The following is a 22,061-nucleotide window of genomic DNA, read 5'->3' on the forward strand; positions in this document are numbered from 1 at the left end:
AAAGTGTTTGTCAGATGTTTCTTGTTTTAATATATCACTGGTAGAATAAATCAACAACCCCAGTTTATATTTTTTTAATGCACAGCCAACTTTAATTTTGGACAGTTTATTGGCCTGATCTGAGAAAATCCTTCTGCTTTCATGACCCAGATGTACACCGGCTAAATACCACTAACAAAGGTCTGAGTATTTGCATTGATGGCATTAATACACCATCTTGGCTGCAGATTCAGATCGGAAAAAGATTCATGTAAATTTGTGACAGTCATTCAAAAGACCATACACACACTCACACTAATATTTAGTATAATGTCTCTTGGGAATTGTGAGAAACACTTCAACCATTAACAATAAATTGGCATGAAGGCAGCCTTTATGCAGCATAGTCCATAAATGTTCAATGGAGTTGGAGGATAATTCCTGAATCATAATGTTAGCCTGCTTCATCCCTTCCAAAACAAGCTTTGTGGTCGTTGTTTCGCCGGATCGCCCAACGGTTCCACCATCTAACTCAAGATTAAAAGCAAAGTTAAAGAATTTGGAATAATTCCTGTTCATTCACTAATCCACTCAAGTTGTATGAAGTTCCTGTACCACTGTTAATAAAACAGACCCTCAGCATGATGCTCCCACCACCACATGCCTGCCAACTGGGGCTTCAAAATTCTCACCTGGACTCCTTTGAAAACACAGTAGCCATCCTTTCATCAAACCCTAAAAGTTTCCTTTAGAAACTATAAAAGGTCGAGTTTAAAACTAGAAAGTGAAACTGGTTCACCTCTCTATCGTGAGCCAGTGGCTCATGGATTATTCTCAGATATGGCAATCAAATGTGTGAGAGTATGTAAAATTCTGACCTGCACTGCACTTGTGTGCTGAAGATGGAGGGCGCCAGGTGTCCCGTACAGGAGGAAGCTCCTCTTTAGCCTGAGGGCTGCATGTCGAGCAGTGAGAGTGCGGGGTCACCTTTCTCCACGGTGTCTGTGCCCAGAACCGCTGCTGCTGGAGGAGGAAGAGAAGGAGGAGGAGGAGGAGGAAGGGGAACTGGGACTCTGAACAGGCTGAACTGATTTCCTGTGCAGGGTCATACCCAGGACAAGCTGGATGAACATGGGTTTAGGGGCACCGGAAGCGCGAGAGTGACACAGTGTTGACACTGTTTATCTGGCGTTTTCCTGGCTAAACCCGTCACCTGCACACATCACAGGCGGAGATCACACACAGGGCCCGCTTCATTTGATCAAGGATCCTTGTTTCAGTTAAACTAAACACTGACATTTTTAGTCCTGGGCTTTTAGTTGTTCTATATTGTAGTAAATTAATCCGCAACATGCACAAATCTGACTGGAATCTTTCGCAAGAGATCAACCCATCCAACTGCACATCTTATGAATAATCGATGCGATATTAGTAGAAAGCAAGTCACCTACTGCAGCTCAGGTCGTAGCTGGTCTTCTGGGGCTCTTTTCACAAAGCACCAGGCTGAGTTTGCGGTTTAAGAGAGCTTGTACTGCCTCAGGCAGCAGAAGGGGAGAGAAAACTTTTCTCATGCATGTTTAAAGCTCTACTTACCTCTGGAAGTTCTTCACAATAAGGAGCATGTTGAAGGAAAATGTGAAACTTTGAAAACAAATTCCATCAAATTTAAATTCCATCAACCAAAAACTAGAAACTTGTATCAGGAGCAGAAAAATCAAACAATGTATTTGTCCTTGAGCAGTTTTATTTCAAGCATCTGAATGGGGGGGGAAAGAAAATGAACTTGCCTCTCCAAGCAAATGGACCTCATGTTTATCCACTTGTCCATCATCTGAGCAGCGCGCGGCCTCGGGTATCCAGAGAGACTTTGAGATGCCCCCCAAAAACTAACGGCGCTGCGTCTGAAGCCTGTGAGTGCAGCAGCGTGTTTGGATGAGGTCCGTCTAGATCTGAGATAACTCGTCCGAATCAAAAGCTCCTTCTTCTAATGCCGAGTCTCAGTGTGTTCACGTTGGATCTGCATGGGGAGGAAGAATAACACATCTTCTGCCACGGCCCTTGAACAAATTTTGCTGTTATGCTTTTGTTTCTTTTGTTTAGGAAACTAACTTTCTTCATTCGCATAAGAAACAAACAAAAACAGCGGACTAAGCAAACTTAAAATTTCACTTCAGAAATTTTAAGTTTGGAATGGAATTAACATGATCCTCACATTAATGTTTTGCTACTTCAGTCTGTGTGTTCAGACCCATTATGACAGATCTCGAGTTTAAGTGTTTGAGTGAGAATTACTATAAAGAACTGTAGCTCCTCCTGAAATATATTGTTTTTCATTTACTCTGCCTTATTAAACGCATACATCATGAAACTTACCATAATTTTTAAACATTATCATAAAAAAATTACATCAGTTTAAATGCGTCCTTCTTTTCATTAAATGTTTATATATTATGACATTTTTAAATGTTCTAGTACTTATTGAAAATTTTAATATTCGAATATCTTCTTACTTTGTATATGTCTTTTTTAGGTAAATTATTTATTTTATTTAGCTATACAATAATAATAATAATAATAATAATAATAATAATAATAATAATAGGCTTGACTTTAACATAAGTATTTAATTATTATTTGACAGACAATTCCTTAAGAAAAGTCGCATCATAATTTTGTCGTTCAGATAATTAAGACTTTAACAAGTGATTTATTTATTTATTTATTTTTTTTACAAATCATCGCCTGCTGGAGAAACAACTTTGTGTTTTTTCCCCAATTATTTAAATTGTATATTTTTTATTTTATCTTTTGTTTCTTTAATCACATATTAGAAAAAAAAATAAAGACCTTAAAAAAAAAAAACCGACCAAATCTTAACCAGCGTTAAATCGTCCATAAGTGAAACAAGCAAAAATGTGTTCAGCGGTTATAAAAAGGGTTTGATTGCTGTAATGACAACAAAGAAATGTATAAAAAACAATCGATGGCATATTTGAATGAATCGTTAATAAAACAAATAAATCATCTAGATAAATTGCTCCTTTAACGTTGTCTCGTATATTTTAAGAGATGCTTGGCCGAATTGAACCTTATTTGTGTTTTAATCTGAATCTTCGGTGTTTTTCCGACGAAGGCCCCGGCGCGGCTTTCTACAACATGAACATGAGCTGAATCATTTTACAGCCGCCTAAAACATTTTCATCTTGACAGGAAAAATCGGATAAACAAACACCTTGTTCTTTGTGCAAATATGGAGTCGAAGGATTTAGATAGAGAAGCGAAAAGTAGATGAACCGAAGGAAAACAAATGGCTGCAGCGTGACCCGTTTGATCTGACGAGATCTCCAAAATAACAGTGTGATATCAATGAAATGGTTAATTAGGCGACAGAAACCGCCCGTGATTACATTCTTGGCGGATTATATCAGACTACCGGACACCAACACAAACTCAACACACACCCACACACACACACCCCAAACTATCTCACACATCAACCCTTCAGTGGACGTTTCACGGGTCTTTGTTTCTGATCTGTTTAATCCCACCCACTTGACTCGAGCACAGAAGAGGGAAAAAAAAAAAACGTGAAAATCCCTCACAGTGCCCAAGCCGCCAGCGCCCAGTCGCTGTTGCCTCAACTGCCTACTGGACGAGAACCATGGAGACGGAGAACTGTTTGCCTTTCTCCGCCCAGAGCGGCGGGAGGACACCGGCCAACTCTCCGGGACTCGAGCGCGGCGGCGGAGGCAGTGGTTCCGGCTCCGGCTCCTTTCTCCCTTGCGACGATCTGCAGAAACCCTCCCATCATCCTGCTCCACATCCTGCTGTGGCGTCGCTTCCTCACCGTCTCGGCCTGCGCGGGGACCTGTACGCAGCCGCCTCCATGGGCAGGTTTGGAGATGCTGCGGACTTTACGCACAGCTCTGCGGCCGCGTCTCCTCCCAAACATGGCAAGTTTCTGGACAGTTTAAACCCGGACCACAAAGCGTTGATAAGCGACAAGGCGACATTTTATGAAAGCAGCTCAGACGGTGAGTTAAAAGCCAACATAAGCGTAATAATTATAAAGTGAGGGAGGTAATTGCTCGACGGCAGACTTATTTTATTAAATTTTCTCAGGACGCGTTTAAGCATCACACCAAAATGTAGTTGGATGTGGAGAGGATGGCGAGTGGAAAACATTTACAAATATTGGATCAAATTTGTATTTAAAAGCTATGTTTCTGTCTCTCTTGCAACTAATGATTTTGTTTGATGTTGTTTGATTCATGAGCGTAAAATGAATCAGCATTCATGTTTATGGTTCAGTAATTCACCGCTTCCCATTCATCAGCGTCTTTTTCACAATTTTTCTGTTTAAAACAACAACAACAACAAAAAACACAGAATTGTGCTCAGCTGCAAAAATGGCATGTTAAATGCTTTTTGTTAATTCGAAGCTTGTGTAATATTTTCATTTCGCTTTGTTTATTAGTTCCGATGAGTTTTGCAAAGCAGTCGAGGAAATTTTCGTTGATAAAAATTCTGTTTGTCTGTTTGGACTTGCTTAGATTGTCTCCGGTGTAACTGCTGCTGTGCCTCAGCCTCTCCAAGTCACCTCAGTCAATAACAATAGGATGTTTAAAAAGATTTGTTTTCATTTATTTTTAAATTATTTTTTTACTTTAATGGCTTTTTATTTTATTTTAGGACAGCGGTTATTTCTAGTTTACAAATTATTTACATTTTTTATTTTTGCATTTGCCTGTCTAGATTGTTGTAGGCAACTGCATTTCTTTTTATTTTTTATTAACACACACTAAAATAAAAGCTACCCAAGTCATTTTGTTTATTTTAGAATTTATACTTGGTGTTTTAATGAGAAATATACTTTTTGATCTCATTCCACATTAACACTTTTAAATGTAATAAAATATAGTTATGCTTAATAATAACAATTTCAGAAAGTTTTTGTAAAACTCAAATGATTTTGTGTAAAAAATACCCAAAACCTCAGGGTCTTTATATAAGATTTATTTTAAATATGAAAAGTTCCTTCAGTTACTTTAAAAGTTGCAAGAACTACGCCCAGAACATCCGATCAGCTCCACAGTAAATGGATATGGAGAGGTTGACTTCTTCAGTCCTGATGGATCCCGTCACATCCTCCTGCTAACGGCTCGATACGCCTTGCTTTTGCTTTTGGAGATACTCCCTCTGAGTTGTACGCTGCGTCTGATATGGATCTTCAGTTTCGCCCATGGAGGCCGAGCGGATGTGAGTTCTTGACAGGCTAAAAGCTGCTCAATGCCCTGCGGCCCATGTTTGCGGCTGAGAACATTTTCAGTTTGTGGCGTAAGGTTGGACCTAATGGACATGAGGAAATTAATGTTGCAGTCCCAAGCATTTTGCGTTAGGCCTTACGTTATATTAGGAGAAAAGCAAAGTAAGGAATCAGCATGCCCTCAGTGAGTGGGTGGTTGCAAATAGATGGAGTAGTTCATTTCTAGACTGAAGGGCTAAACGTAATGAAAACAGACAACAACATCCAAACACTGCAGGAGGGGAGCTACCCTGTTCTTGCTCTGACAACAGGAAGCAAAATTAAGCCTTCACATTTCCTACATGACCCAACGAAGAGGGGAAAAAAACACTTCATTAATCCAAAAGTTCTTAAACAGGAATAATTATATATGTATGTAAAGCAAAGTTATGTTTCGGTTTTTCCTGTAACATTCACACGTCCTTTTCGGTGCTCTCACCTTCAACTGTGATGTTGCTCTTTAAGCCAGCTGCCTGTTTACCACCTAAATATAGTTTGTCTGCTCTGATCAAATTAAATCTGAATTAGCGTTGCTTGTGTTTTTAGTTTTCCTCGGGAGTCTCAGACTGATTATTTTGGCTGTTTGAATTCGTAAACTGAAGTGAGAAACAAGCAAACATCACTAGCTCTCATTTGAACCATATGAAGAAGCTGTTCTAAACGATTTTTAACTTATTGGTGTCAACATTTTAAAGCGTTTATAAGAAAGATGTACTTAAGAACTTCTAAGTTCCCATGGTAACTTGAATGTTAAAACCAGATCAAGGTGAAACAGCTTTAAAAATATATTTCGGAGGGGATTGAAAATTGTTGCATTAAGTGGATCATATTAGTTAAAAAATATTCTCACACACAGAGTTTACAAAACATTCACAACAAAACAGAAACAGTGAACAAATTTCTCAATTAAAAGATTAACAGACAAATTATTACATCTCAAAATCAGCCGTACAAGCATTAAGTGACAACACTAAATGCTGTTTAACTTCATGTTGTTTTCATCTGTCATATTTAACTTTGAGCTTGCTGACTTGAAGTGTAAAGGTCCATCAAGGTCACCGAATAACTTTCTGCTCCACATGTCTGTAAAATAAACTTTAATTTGGTTATGGCCGTTAAAATAATCTTTGTTCAGGAGGGCAAGGAGTTGACTGAAGGCCAAATTAAACATTGAGCTACAGTCCAACTTGAGTCAAAATCTTTCAAAAGTCTTATTAAAGTAAGCATGGCACCCAAACACAAACCTAATACAATCCTGAAAGAGAACTTTAGTGACTCAACTTTTCTTCTGTGTGCTACTCAGTCAGAGAGAAAGGCGCTCTAAAAGCTATGGTCTATCCTGGGATCGGCCCAGACTGCTGCGGCAAGCTGAAGGAGCAGAGCGGCGGCCTGCAGGGCGACTCCATCGCCGACTCCATAGACTTATCAGGGAAAAGCAAGAAGCGGCGCAACCGGACCACCTTCAGCACCTTTCAGCTGGAGGAGCTGGAGAAAGTGTTTCAGAAGACACACTACCCCGATGTATACGCCCGAGAGCAGCTGGCTCTGAGGACGGAGCTCACCGAGGCCCGGGTTCAGGTATGTGCATCACATCTTAAACCTTGTGTTAAGAACTTAATAGGAATTACAATTATGGATCCTAAAGATTGGCTAGTTTTGACTAACTTCTTTTAACATTATGGTCAGTGCCTTTAGAAGTGCCTTAAATATTTTTCACATTTTGACAGGCTACAATCATAAACTTCAATGTGTGTGTTTTTTTTTGCATGGCTTCATTTTGGGGTTTTTTTGGCAAATAAGAGTTTGAAAAGCGTAGCAGGTATTTGTTTAGCCAGATTTATTCTCTAATGAAATTCAGTGCAAACAAATGCCAGTTTGTACATTTTTGATCAACAACATGACTGTCTACGTAAACTGACCAGCCTGCATTAATCATTGAGTCATCCTCAAGGTTCGTTGTACCTATGGAGGCACTGCAAAGATAGAGCTCAGCTGGGAAAATCTGCAGATTGAGCAACAATTTGTGGGTCTAGTAAGGAAAAGTTGTTGCTGAAAAAGCCAAAATAAAACTGATTTGCAATTTGACACAAGAAATATAGACACAGCAAACATGTGGATGAAGAAACTTTGATCAGATTAAATTAGAAATTAACTTTTTGGCCTATGTGCAAAGAGCAATGTGTGTCAGAAAACCAACACCAACAGAATCCACATTGTGAAACATGGTGGAGGCACCATCATGCTGTTGGAGAGTTTTTTTCTTGTGGTGCATAAAGGGAAGCTTGTCAGGAGTTCAGTGGAAGATAAATAAAGTTAAATGTAAAATTCAAAATGCTGTCACATAGGAAACGAATGCTGTAGATCACAAATCAATAATGAAACACGGGGGTGGCGTCTTTACGCAACATGGAGGATTTTCTTCACCTTGGACAGGAAAGATGTGTCCAGATGTAATTCCAATGTGGAATTTTGGGCAAAACATGGGAAGCTTAGTTCTTCATTTGAACTTTTTAAATAAAAATCCATTTCCCAATTAAACACTCCATTGTGTTTGTTTGTCTCATAAAATCCAGTTAAGTTTGTGGTTGTAACTTTACAACATGCTCAGGCAGTATGGATATTTCTGCAAGGCACTTTATTTATCATTTTTCTCTTTGATTCAAAGGTGTGGTTCCAAAACCGTCGAGCCAAATGGAGGAAACGGGAACGCTACGGGAAAATCCAGGATGTCCGCAACCATTTTGCAGCTTCTTACGATATTTCTCTTCTCCCTCGTCACGATGCATATCAGGTGGGTTACTCCACAAGAAATCTGACTTGTTTCCAATCATGCATTCAGAGCACTTTACTCTATATGAAGGATTTACAGTTTTTCTTTCCATCAAGTTTCCCATCCTAAATTTGTCATCATCCAGATGCAGGGCAACCTGTGGCCAGCCACTGCTTCAGCTGCAGGGGGCAGTTCAGGTGCGGCCTGCGTCCTAGGAGCCGACTCCATCCCATCGTCCTGCATGAGTCCATATCCTCACCCCCACAGCAACTTGCAGGGCTTCATGAGCATGCCTGCCTCCCCCAGCCACCCGCATCACCACCACCACCACCCGCCTCACCACCACGGCATCAACGGCCTATACTCCCTCCACAGCTTCCCGGGAGGCCTCGGCCCGCCCGCCATCGAGGGGCCAGAGGGCGACTACAAACCAACGGGTTTGGTGGCGCTGCGAATGAAAGCCAAAGAGCCGGGCAGTATCATCTCCTGGCCCACATGACCAAAAGTGATCCCCTTAGCACACTGACTGAGCCAAAGCACACACAGCCGCCGCAGAAACACACACCGCCCGCATGTTTCACTCATGCCGTTTTCACAGAACACCATTGGAAAAGTGATGGATATTTGGAAACACGGACACCTGTTTTGTCACCAGTTCCAGTTTCTTGTTACAGTGATGGGATAAAAGTGGAAGAAGTTATTTAAGCATGTAAAAAAGCTGTAAGTATCATATTAATCAGCGATGATCAGAAATAAAGTCCTCCACTTACATGTGCTGTCTGACAGGATGCAATTTTTGGTTTAAGACGTGACAAAAACTGAATCAGCTGGAATCGGTTCAGCCTCGACACGGGTTTTTTGTTTGGGAGAAATGTGGTGGTGAGACAGAAATACTTTACAGGCGCATTTACCATAAACATGAGGATTTCTGCTCATTGCTCTGGTGCACATTGTGACTTAGTTTATTAAGAGAAAACGAAAGCCAGTGACTACATGTCAGTATTGGTAATGAATCTTCACTCATGGCTGCTCATGCGCTTACACAGCTATTTGTCTTGTTTTTAACACAACTAATTATTGTGGCAATCTGAGTTACAGTTTCATGGAGAAAGTTTAATTTGGCACGTTTCTCCTGCAACCAAACCATCTGCTTCTTCGTTTTTTTCCCCTCATCTTTCAGAGGAAAAACAGGCCGTCTCATGTGACATATTCTGCATTACAGTATCTCCTTTTTTGTTCTACGCCCTAAACATTTCACTTTACTGCTAAGTAAACATAGCATTGTATCGTACCATCCCATCTGGCTTAAATTGCTAAATACCAACATATTTGTGTGATGGGCAAACATGTCAGTCTATTTGAGGACTGAGAACACAAGTTGAGCTGTGGAAGGAAAAAAAAATATATATATATATTTCACTGGTGGACTAAAGTCCTCCCAGGAATGGAGATGGCAAAGAGGAATACTAGGTTTATTCTTTGCCTGCCTCACTGCGACTAGAACGCTCAGGGCAGATTATCTGATATTCCCTCGCTCCCTGTGCCAGGTCTCATTCAGGCTCTGTAACATGTGGTTCCAATTGAAGAATGCACAAAGCCGTCAGAAACACTTTCCACACCCACAGCCTCGAATTCCAGCCAGGCCATGGGAGACGACTGCTAGCGCACAGTGACATGGCGCTCTGCGACTGCGTCCCGGGATAAGTGGAGAAGATAAGAAGAGAAGGGACCACAGAGGTGGCCGTCTTTTGGAGAGATGAAGAAATATAGAATGATGATATTTTTTAATTACATATATTCTTGAGCAACAGGAATATTTTATATTTCTGCACAATAGAAAAAGGAAGAGTCATAGTTTTAGTGTCTTTGGTTTATTTTAAATACCTAGAATTTAGGAAAATAGTCACTGTGCAACTCATTGAAATACAGCAAAAATAAATTTACAATTTCTTTATAAATATATAATGGATTTATATATTATGCTTAATCTCTTATTAATAAAATTGTCTTGATGGTCTCTAAGATTAGTCAAAAAGGACTTAAACGTGATGAATAAAAGCTGCAAGGCAGGATGAAAGATGAGCTCTACTCCTTCAGTTGAAATTCTTACAATAATATTTTTATGCTCTTTCAACTTTTTCACATTTTGTCATGCAACAACTACAAACTTCATTGGGTGTTATTGGTATTTGATATGACAGACAAACACAAAGTAACAATTGTGAAAAGGACACACGGCTGTCAGGATCTTTTACAAAGTAACGTCTTAAACGTGACGTGAATATGTATTCATCCTTCCGAGTCAACACACTGAAGAACCATATTTTACTGCAAAGGTAAGGAGGAGAGGCAAGTTTATTTGCATAGCACATTTCAGCAACAAGACGAGTGCTTTACATGATAACAAAACATCAAACAAAACACTGGAGTGGAAAGTTAAAGGAAATTGATTAAAAGTTGGAATACAGAGAAAAATGAATGATGTTACAGTTAATATTAGTCAAAAACAACTCTAAAAAAGGGTGGTGGTTCAACCCCGATTTAAAGGAAGTTTGTTCCAGATTAGAGGAGAACATAAACACTGAATTCTGCTTCTCTGTGTTTGGTTCTGGTTTTGGGAAAACAGGAGGAGACGAGAACCAGAAGACCTGATTGGTCTGGAGGGTTGCTATAACAATTTACTCTTAAGTCTGTCAGTGATTTTAAAACCTACTGAAGTATTTTAAAGTCTATTATCTGAGATACAGGGAACCAGTGAAGGACTTTAGAACTGGAGTGATGTTCTCTATTTTCCTATTTTTATTGAGAACTCGACCAGCATTGTGCAGTAATGTTCACCTTAAACCAGCTTTCCACATCTAGACACTGAACGTTTTGCTCCTTCTTATTTGAATAACAGCTAAAGCTCAGTCAGATTGAACATTAATCTCAGCTTCTCAAGAGGATTTGCGTGTGGGCTTTGACTAGACCATTTTAACACAGGTTTTGATCTGAGCCATTTTGTGGTAGCTTTAGGGTCATTGTTCTGCTGGAAGTTGAACCTTTGTTCCAGACTCAAGTCTTTAGTTGACTCCAGCAAGGTTTTTCTAATGTTTCAATTTATTTATCTCCATTCAGTATCTAATTAACTTTGCTCATCTTTAACATCTCTGTTCAAGAAACGCGACCCCACAGCATGATGCTGCTATCACCATGTAGGAATGTGTTCAGAGTGGTGTGCAGTGTTAGTTTTCAATACAGAAGTTTAATTTTAGTCTTTTGTCCTCACAGCTTTCTTTCAGTAATTTCTTCTTGTCACAATTTCATAAAGATCATATTTGTGGAGTGCCATATTAGTAGTTGGTATCTGCACAGATTATTCTACTTGAGATGTAGAATAATCATCTCAGAGTTACAAATATATCACATTTAGCTTCATTCTGAGATTAATTCTGACTTTTGAAAGTATTTGGTTGCTCTTGGTTTTATCCAGCTGATCAGAGTAAAAATGCACACAGTTTCTGAAACCTCTAAAATTCTTATTAAAATATAGTATTATCTAGTTTAGTTTGTTTATACATATTACTTTTTTTCCCCTAAAATACTAAACTTCCCCTAAACTTGCCCTTATAGCTACTGGCACAAAGATGCAAGTTTACTCAAAGGAAAAAACAATCCACCAAGCTTCAGCAAAGTGTGGCATCTTTTGGTCCCCAGGTTACCATAACAACACTTACACACTATTTACATACCAAATTGTTGCTTGGGAATGATGATGCCAAGAATAAAAAGCTTTTTGTGTTCTACCGTGGCAAAGAAAAACACGTTGGGTTTGATAAACTCTACTTGGATATTAACTGGAACTGTGTACTTTAGTCAGATGTGATCAACCTCAAGCTTTACTGCAACAGAAACTCCAACTAGATCTGACATGAAACAAATAGAGAACGTGAAAAAGCGACTCATAGTCGTTAAGTATGATGGGAGATCTGCAGTGCTGCGGGTCCTCCAAAAATCCTCGTTCGAGCATCAATAATTCTTCAGTATAAAATAACACTTTAAACAAAAATTTAATGGCTACTACAAAACATGTGAAAATGTGTAAATATTGGCTGATTCGATAGGTTAAGGATTCAAAATACGCAACCAATTTAAAAATCTGCTGGTTGATCTGGAGACAAGAGAGAATATTGGAGAACTGATGGCTGGATGATCTGGAGAAATTGTGAAAAGATGAAAAATTGTCAAAATGCCTCTATACTACGACCTTGTGAAAATGTGTAAGTGAATTCCCGTTTTATTGGCGATAAGATTCTGATAAAGGCATCAGCAGCTGCATTGCAAATTAATATGACAACATTAAATATTGAGTAACAGTTTAAGCTACTGTGATAAAAAAAAAAAAAAAATTCTGTGAAGACTTTTTACTCTACAAAGGGTGCCATTCATTATGAAGACTGCTGCAAATAGGCTTTGATCACATTTTTTAACTTTATTATTTCAGATCTAGATTAGATGTGGTCACAGATGTCTTAACTCTGTTAAACTAAAATTTATGCAGCAGAAATATTCATAACAAAAGGTTTTATCTATGAATAAAGACTGTGGCGGTCCTTAGGTTTATTGATTTCATGATAAAAACGATAGAAGTCTTCAAAAATATTGCTTAAATGCTGCCACCATGTGGTATCAAGTCGAGAAGAACTCAATGATCCATTAATGAAATGTGCCTATAAATTCTACAATTTTGTCAAAGTCTTAACATCTGCATCACAAAGTGCAGCAATGGACTGCAGGACTAATACAAAAACAAAGTCAGGCCTGAAGGACGACTTTTCTGTTTCATTATATTCCATATTGCTTGCAATGTGCTTTTAACTAACATCTTTCACAGTCAACAGTTAATCCAACATATTAGCCCCCCGTTTTTCCCGGGGGTTACGTTATAAAAAGAACCCGCCATAGGCGAAATCCGCGAAGTAGGAACCTTTATTTTTTTACAATTATTATACAATGAAATACTCCATAATACATTGAAACCAAAGAACAAAACCTTTTTACAGGCCCAAACATTTGTTTAACAAATAAAAAGTACTGTATAAACTTTTTTTTTTTTTTTTTTTACAAATAACTACTGTACTGTAAAATAATAATTTTAATATGAACTGAAGGCGGATTCCAGTGCCTGAATTGCGGAGATCAGCGCCGCCCCACCGCGACCTGAGTCATTGGATTAGAACGGGAGAAAATGAAAAATGCTTATGAAAAACAAAAAAACAACAAAATACAGTAACACAAATAGTGACTCACGTGTATTTCACTGCTCTTCTGACTGAGCCGCTGCATCCTGACTCCGCTCTGTAGCGGGTTTTTTTTTTTTTCTTCTTCTAAAGCCCGCGGTGCAGGTGTGTTTTTTCGAGAGAAGAACATAGTTATCGGTAGTTGTTGTCGCTCTTTTTTCTTCTGGGCAAAAAGATTCTTATAAACCGACATGCCACCATCGATTATGTTAAATATGGCAAGCTGTTTTAAGTACGTGTGCATATGAAACCGCAACGTTGTTGACACACAGGTAGAGAAGAAGCGGAGAGACTGTTTAGCCAATCAGAATGCAGAACACAATGCACGATGCAAATCCGTGAAGCAGCGAGACCGGAAATAGCGACGGTTCACTGTACTCTGATGTTGTTTTGTTACTCATTCTGCTGCAAGTTGGCTCAATTTTGACGCGCAAGACATAACCGGTAAAATCCGGTTTAGGACTTTCATAATAAAAGATCCGGAAGTAGTTCATTATTTCTTGCACGGCCCGGTACCAATTGGTCCGCGGACCGGTATCGGTCCGCGGACCGGTGGTTGGGGGCCACTGTCCTGCAGTTTTTAGATGGGCCACAGGTACAAAACACTGGAATGAAGAGTGTCTCCATCCCTGTCCATGGGTAACCACTGCCCTGCATATTTTAGATGCGTCTTTGTTCCAGAGCAAATGACTGTCTGACCTCCTCTGCAGACATCAAGTCCTGCAGAAACCTGTTAATCACTCACTTATTCAAATCAGGCGTGTGGCCGTAGGGAAAAGCCTAAAACATGCAAACGGATTGAGAAACACTGACTTAATTGCTTTTACTTTACAGAATTTAACTGCTAAAATAAATTAACTTAAGGGCCCAAAACGTCGTTGATTGTGAATCGTATGACACATTATCATATTACAAGTAAAGTGAAAGAAGAGCTAAATTGCAGACTGGAGTTTGTTTTTCACAATATTCTGTAACAGTAACCATCTTTAGTTGTTTTCAAAATACAGCTATGGTAGACACGGCTTTATTTATAAGGGCTCCGTTAATGATTGACAGGCATTTTAAAGGTTTCTGCCCACTTTTCAGCCAATCAAAACGAAGGGGCGGGATTTTAGGCTAATCTTAACAAAATGGCGACTGTTGTTGTTTTGCCGCAGGGTCACTGATTAAATCCGTTCACCGTTTCAGCTCATTTCTGCACCTGCAGGGCAGAAGTGCTAAGATAAGGCCACGAACCGGAAGGGTCGACTCCGCCCGGACTGAAATGAAAGGCAAAGAGCGGTCGCCGATTAAAAAACGGTCCCGGGCCTTGGAAGATATTCGAGACAGGGGAGGATGTCATCCGACCAGCAAGAAAATGGGGGCTCTGTCCGTTTCCAGTGGGAGTAATAATGGAAACACCTCGACAAAAGGCGACGGCGGCTCTACGAGACGGAGTCTACTCGGTGAGAAAAGAGAAAGAGACTTCGACGGCCACGGCCGGACTGGAAATAACCACAGCTGTCAGTCCGCGGCGGGTAAAAACCACAGCCTGAGCCTGACGCTGGACTTAGCCTCGCCGAGGGGCGTCTCTTCGCGAGCGGAGCAGCGGATCCAGCCGCCCAGCACGGAGAGTGAGTACAAAACACTGAAAATCAGCGACCTCGGATCCCAGCTGAGCGACGAGGACATAGAGGACGGACTATTTCACGAATTCAAAAAGTTCGGCGACGTGAGCGTCAAGATGAGCCGCAGCAGCGACGGACGGATAGCGTTTGTGAATTTCAGAAAGCCGGAGGACGCCCGAGCCGCTAAGCACGCCAGGGGCCGGCTGGTGCTCTACGACCGGCCGCTGAAGATCGAGGCGGTCTACGTGAACCGGAGACGGAGCCGATCCCCGGTCGAGAGGGACTTGTACGTGGCGGCTCAGAGTCACAGACATCTACAGAGACCCCTGTCGCCCACTGGGCTTGGATACAGAGACTACAGGCTGCAGCAGCTGGCTCTGGGACAGCTGCCCCCGCCCCCGCCGCCGCCCCTGCCCAGGGATCTGGAGCGGGACCGAGAGTTTGCTCTGTTTGAAGCCAGGGCGCGTCCCGCTTTCATTGCAGAGCGGGCAACGTTCAGAGAAGAGGATTTTATATCTCCCGAAGACGACCAAAGAGCCAACAGGACGTTGTTTCTGGGAAACCTGGACATATCTGTTACGGAGGCGGACCTGAGGAGGGCTTTTGACAGGTTTGGGGTCATCACGGAGGTGGACATAAAGAGACCCACCAGAGGACTAACCAGCACCTATGGATTTCTGAAATTTGAGAACCTTGACATGGCTCACCGTGCCAAGCTTAGTATGTCTGGCAAAATAGTGGGTCGCAACCCCATAAAGATAGGTTATGGAAAACCCATGCCCACCACGCGCTTGTGGGTGGGGGGACTTGGACCCTGGGTGCCTGTAACTGCCCTGGCCAGAGAGTTTGATCGCTTTGGGACAATAAGGACCATTGCCTATAGAAAAGGGGACACTTGGGCTTACATTCAGTATGAAAGTTTAGATGCTGCACAAGCAGCTTGGACACACATGAGGGGTTTTCCCTTGGGAGGACCAGAGAGACGACTCAGGGTGGACTTTGCAGACTCTGAGCATCGCTACCCGCAGCAGTTCCTGCAGCCTCTCCCCATAGTGCCGTTTGACATGGTGGCTGAGTCATTTGTTCACCGTGCCACGCCCGAACCTCTTCGGGTCAGAGACAGGACTCCTCCACCACTTCATTTCAGGGACAGAGAGCTCTTCCCTGGAGCCGACTGGCCCAACCCTGCCATCCGGGAACGGGTACGGGCCTCGCCTTTTGAGCCTCTGGAACATTTGGAGCGGCGGACAAGGGAGCCTTGGTCTCTGGAACGAGAGCTGCAGGGACGAGAACCTGTACGCAAGAGGCGTGCAGTGGAAGAGGGACGCCATCTGGACCTCTCCCCGGACAGCACTGAGAGGACAGTAAGACGCAGACGAGCCTCCCCAGAGGGGAGTCCCGGCGGCAGCAGCAGAGAGGGGGGGCGCTTCAGTGATTCAGAGCGCCCCATGCGAGGTGAGAGAGCCTCTCCAGTGAGAGAACGCCAAAGCAGCCTGGAGCGGGTTGGGACAGAACGCCGGCTCAAGAGCCAGGTTATGTCTGATAAAGGACCTTCAGGTGGTGGAGGGGCAGCAGCTGGAGAACGCAAGCGTAAAGCAGTTGACGGTGGCAAAGGGCCGGCCAAGAGAGAACGCTCTGAAAGCAGCTCCAAGGGAGGTCAGCCGTCCAAGGTGGACGGCGCCAAACTTGGTCTAGCTTGGCAAGGCATGCTGCTCCTGAAAAACAGCAACTTCCCAGCCAACATGCATCTGCTGGAGGGCGACCACAGCGTGGCCAGCGACCTGCTGATGGACAGCGCGACAGGGAGGCATGTGAGCGAGCTGAAGATCACGCAGCGTCTCCGCCTGGACCAGCCCAAGCTCGACGAAGTGTCTCGCCGCATCAAGGTGGCAGGTCCTGGCGGCTACGCCATCCTGCTGGCCGTTCCCGGAGCCACGGAGGAGTCGCTCTCAGATTCCGCGGCCTCGACCCAGCGGCCGCTCCGCAACCTGGTGTCCTACCTCAACCAAAAACAAGCAGCCGGAGTCATCAGCCTGCCCGTGGGGGGCAGCCGGGATAAAGACAACGCAGGGGTCCTTCATGCTTTCCCCCCGTGTGATTTCTCCCAGCAGTTCTTGGATTCGTCTGCCAAAGCTCTGGCAAAAAGCAAAGAGGACTACCTGGTCATGATCGTGGTTCGTGGCGCATCATAAAAAGTGACCGTATACTACAATGAAGCGGCGATTAGAAGAAAAAAAATAATAATCTGCTGTATGTCAGAAATTATTGCATGCTGTGTGTTCTGCATCCTGGGGTACAGTAGTGTGCTTCTCCAGTGTTTGAATGTTGCCATATAACCCACTAAACGGACAAATGGTGCCCTTCCATACAACTAAAAGGTCTTTTTTTTTAATTATTTTTTTTTAAGTACATTTATTGGGTGTTTGAACCCGATCACAATCACAAACCCGCTGTACTATCAGCCTTCTGGGGTTAAATATTGGGGTTGTTATAGAAATTCAATCAGTTCAAAACCAGTTACATGAGCCTTTAGGTCATTTTATCGTTTGGTTCATTTATGGGTTGACATGGTTACTTATCCAGTTATAAGCAAAATAAATGTTGGGCATCGAATGATTTTATACGATAACACCACCATTACAGTTAATCTACCGATTTAAAACAATGTTAGTTCAATATATTTTAAAATGTCCTAAAAACGTCATGTTTATCTCTAGGCTGCTATACTTGACATCATCGGTCTGCACTGGTGGTGTTATTACAACAACTTTCCTCCCTGGTTGTGTGAACCAGGCATGACCTACAGTACAGTAACATGTTGCAGTTTAAAATTGAGCTGTTCAAGTGTTGAAAAGAAGCTGAGCATAATTTTTTCCCCCCCAATTTCAAGACAGAAAGAAATTGGTAATGTCGACGTTTAAAACAAATCGCACAGCTCTCCTTCAGTTGATCACATTCCTGTTAAATGTACTACCTTAAATATTTATGTTGCTTCTACTGAAGTCGTTTGATACGTCTTGGAGTGTGATTTACTGAAGAAGTGTTGTGCAGGGTGTTTTAAAGTCAAGTAAAATGTTTTGTCTGGATAAAAGGTGGAGGACAATGTGAAGGTCAGCAGTTAAAGCATTTCTTAATACAGGTCAAACATTTCACTCTGTGGAGTCTCATTCGTGCATTTTCTTCAAGGTCATTGTTCGAACCTTAGTGGATCTGTTTTAAAGGGATATGCTTAAAAAAATTTGTTTTGAAGTGGGGTTTTTATTTACAATAGAAAGAGGCCACATCGCTTTAAGTTTGTAGAAAAGTGAAAATGTTCCCTAAATCTGTGAAAGTCTTAACAAGTCAGATGGACTCGCTGATTTAGCCGTCTAAAATAACCCAAACTTAAAATGTTCATCATTGTGAGCTGAATTATATCAGCAAGTTTAAAACTGTCTAAACTTTCACAAAGGGGCTTTGATAAGATTTTTTTCCCCCTTCTTTTCTCAGTCAAATTTTGTCTGTGCTACTGCTAAGCTGGAGGATGCTGTTGGCTCTGCTGGTCCAGCAGGATAAAATTTGCCATCTTTGATGCCTCTCTGCCCTGCTGGCATCCAGCTCGATCGATAACAGGTTGTTGGGACATTTAATGCCAAGCTCAAAATTACTATTTTCATTCAACCTAGACTTTTCTGATCAGAAACGAGACGGGTGTCTCTCAGAAGATAATGCAAGATTTTTTAATTTGTATTTTGTTACAAATGGCTAGAAAAAAATAAAGTAGCACTGCAGTAATTAAAACCCTGAGGGCCCACTGACCTGCATGTTTTAGGTACAAGGAGATAATCATTCGAATCAGGTGTGCTGAAGCAGGAACACATAAAAAACATGCAGGACCCTGAGAAGCTATCGGATTTAAATCGGGGCTTGACCTCTAAAAACGTTAACACTTCCAGTTAGAAGCACTCAAAAGGTATAACAAAACTTGTTTTACTCTTTTTTTTGTTAAAATGGGATTCAGTTTGAGTTATTTTAAATAGCTAAAATCAGATAAAACATTAAGTGTTTTTGACTGCTAGCCTTTCATGATGCTTAGGATTTAAAAAAAAAAAAATCTCACTGTGATGTCAGATTGCAAACTATTACTGGTAAAGGAGCCTCACTTCAAAAATGTTGAACTATTCCTTTAAGAGTCATCAATAGGATCAACAAATTTTTACAATATCTGTGAATTTAAGTGTCTCCCATGGGTCAAATAATAGTTGAATGCATTTTTTTTTTTGGATAGCATAGAAACCAGCCCACACCTGCTACTAACAGAAAATACTGAACTTTTCTTGTGTTCTTAATGTGTTATTCGTTTGTGCATCCTTGTTTTGCTCGGAGAGGATGTAGCATTGCAATATATATATGAAAACTGAAGTACTTGTGGACAAAAAGACAAAAAAAGTTACATTTTTGTGTTTATAGTTTATTTATTTCCCTGAACCGGTGACCCTCCCCTTTTTATAGTAATAATTAACCCAGTAAGTGGATGGTACAAACTAATAAACCAGCTATCAGTACAGCTACTTGGTTTTAGCAGTGGTTCAACAGTTAATGTGGAGTTTAATTTTAGAAGTATGCAGTTACAATAACTCATGCCTGCCAATGCGTTTTTTTTTTTCTTAGATCTTACCACAGTATTGTTTAGACATTTTTTTGTATTTAGTCATGCAGTAGTGACTTACTCGGAATAATAATTTTCAGACTTTATTTTATTTTTTGTGTGTAATGAAAACATTCATGTTTGTTTGTGCACTCGGACATCACACCCACTGAAACCTCGGACTCTGGAAGACGCAGAGCTGCAAAAACCCTCTGTGGAGAAAGAGAGAATAGGCACCGTTATCTGTGTGAGTCCTCTCTGACGAGGAAGCTTTTTAAGTTGTGTAAGTCCATCCCGCACCTGTGATGACTTCTGTTTTTAAGTGGGGGGAAAAATTGAGCAATGTACGCTTTGATGTCATGGGGGAAAAGGAAAATCCGTAATGCCCATGCGAAGCTGTTCACGTAACTGCGAGTGCTTTTGGGCGCCTGATGTGACCGATTGTCAATAAATTGTTCATGTGAAGGGGAAGTGTTTCTTCGATGGAAGTGAATTGACGAGAACGAGCTGCGATGCCCGGTTGTGTTTTCGAGGAGGAGTTTTGTTCACTTGAAAATGTTGTTTTCTGCTCGTGAGACGATTCGCAAGTCGTTTAGCTCCAGAGAGGAGAGACCCGTGTTTCCCCCCCTCCCAGAGGATCGCTGTTTGTTTAAACGAGGCCGGTTCTGGTTGTAACTTACTGTTCCTATTGACACGCAAAAACACCTGACAGGACGGATGGAGGAGCCGCCGCCTGCTCTTGTTTGAACCCGGCCTGCAAAAGCAGCTTCGGCATCACTGTGAAGGTTTCCCTGTGCATTCGGTTCTGGTTCTGAACAGAAGGCAGGAGAATTGAGATTGTGACAACTCTGAAATTCGCAGAGCATCGACAGATCACTCGGTCTCCCTGGGGAGTTTTGGGTCCGATTCGTCCTTATCGCACTTTGCCCGGTTTTACTCAGATTTTCCCGGTCGTCAGGAAAGACGATTGGCTCAAATGTCAGCTAGGAATGCTGCCGCTGACCTCTCTTTCCCCGAGGAGCCGTGTTGAACCGGTACCACTTCATCATCTGAGGTCATCCGCAGCACCGTGGATGAAGTACGCGCATCTTCGCTGGGAGGAGCAGAGGATACCGTTCGCTGAAGTTCCGGGACCACTCCATGTCAAAACCTTAAGTCCAAACTCAGCTACCATCTATTTTAGCTGAATTAGGGTTAAAAAAATTAAAAAAAGTTCAGTGATTCTGTGTCGAGGATGACCCACTCCCCCTTGAGAAACATTGCCACCATGAGGACCACGGAGTGCCTGCCTTTCCTCTCCTCCTCCTCCGGGTCTGTTAGCTGGCAGCCAGGACAGAGCAGGTATCACTGAGCGGCTGCTGCTCAGAAACAGCAGAATGGTGAGTAAGAGCAAGGGCTGCCTGCCATGGCTGTGTCGGTGGCTTATAGGCAGCAGGGGGTGAGTATTACAGTGTAACACCACATTCTTAAGAAACATAAAAGTTTCTGTTTTGATCTGAAAATATTCAAGTTAGCCACTTTTTTCCTCTTCACTTGATCTGCTGCTCAGCAAAACATTAACTGGGAGATTAGAGGCTTCAAATCTGAAACATTCCCAAAGAAGGAAATGAAATTAGACGAGATGAAGATGAGGAATTTTTTTTATTTGGAAGAGATGCTGGTTTCTTGTTTTAGCCTCACACAAATGCGCCTTAGGTGGTTCTCGAGCTTCTTGCTTTCAGTAAAACGACAACAAAAAAAATGTGCTATGTTTTAAAAAGAGCAAGTGGCCATAAAAGTCATCAAAATGCTCCCTATGGAGAAGAAAATATATTTTAAATGTCCTTTTTTACATGGCAAATCAAATAATCATATTTTAGTCATAATTTTTATAGCCACATTTTCTTTTTACAACTGATTTTTAATTTCTTTTTCTTTTTAATTGAAAGCAGGAAGCTTGATGCATGACCTAAATTAGATGAGATTTTAATTCTGCTTTAAGTTTGCTTTTTATATACCAAATACTGCAAACTTGGTTGTTTCTGTAGACACAATGTATAAAAAGTAGTGTTGAGTCTCTATGAAACATGGACATTAATAAACATTAGAAACAGGAACAGATGTTTATATGCTGAAGTTAGCGAGACAACTATTTCTCATCATTTTAGGTCAAATATAACAAATCCAGGTTCTACATACAAGAGGAAGATGATGCGGTGGCACAGGGCATATGCCTGCTATTCAGTGTGTTTATTATTAGCAGAGTTTGTGATTTCTTATATTCTAAATTATATAATGAAGTAAAACTCTGTTTATCTTATTGAGACGTATTCTCTGAAGTAGTTTTTTTTTTAGAGATCAAACTATAACTGCCTTTTATCTTCCAAGTCCAACTAAATACAACAAACTGGCAAAAAAAAAAAAATACACTTCAAAAACACAAAATCATATTCAAAGTATTTTTGTCTAGTTTCTAGTACAAATATCTTATTACACTTGAAATGAAAGAAAACTA

The 22,061-nt window shown here is 41.4% G+C and overlaps 2 protein-coding genes across 2 annotated transcripts; both read left to right on the top strand.

The window, feature by feature from the left end:
* Window positions 1-3,294: 3,294 nt before the first annotated feature.
* On the top strand, window positions 3,295-8,825 carry alx3 (ALX homeobox 3). The gene is made up of 4 exons (XM_028033065.1): window positions 3,295-4,013; window positions 6,588-6,862; window positions 7,950-8,075; window positions 8,200-8,825. Exons 1-4 carry the CDS (start codon window positions 3,641-3,643, stop codon window positions 8,551-8,553), a joined length of 1,128 nt encoding a protein of 375 aa, XP_027888866.1. The 5' UTR covers window positions 3,295-3,640; the 3' UTR covers window positions 8,554-8,825.
* A 5,603-nt stretch (window positions 8,826-14,428) lies between these two features.
* rbm15 (RNA binding motif protein 15) lies at window positions 14,429-20,771 on the top strand. The gene has a single exon (XM_028018686.1). It carries the CDS (start codon window positions 14,598-14,600, stop codon window positions 17,130-17,132), a length of 2,535 nt encoding a protein of 844 aa, XP_027874487.1. The 5' UTR covers window positions 14,429-14,597; the 3' UTR covers window positions 17,133-20,771.
* Window positions 20,772-22,061: the final 1,290 nt, after the last annotated feature.

This window comes from Xiphophorus couchianus, chromosome 1 (assembly GCF_001444195.1).
Source record: "Xiphophorus couchianus chromosome 1, X_couchianus-1.0, whole genome shotgun sequence".
NCBI lineage: Eukaryota > Metazoa > Chordata > Actinopteri > Cyprinodontiformes > Poeciliidae > Xiphophorus > Xiphophorus couchianus.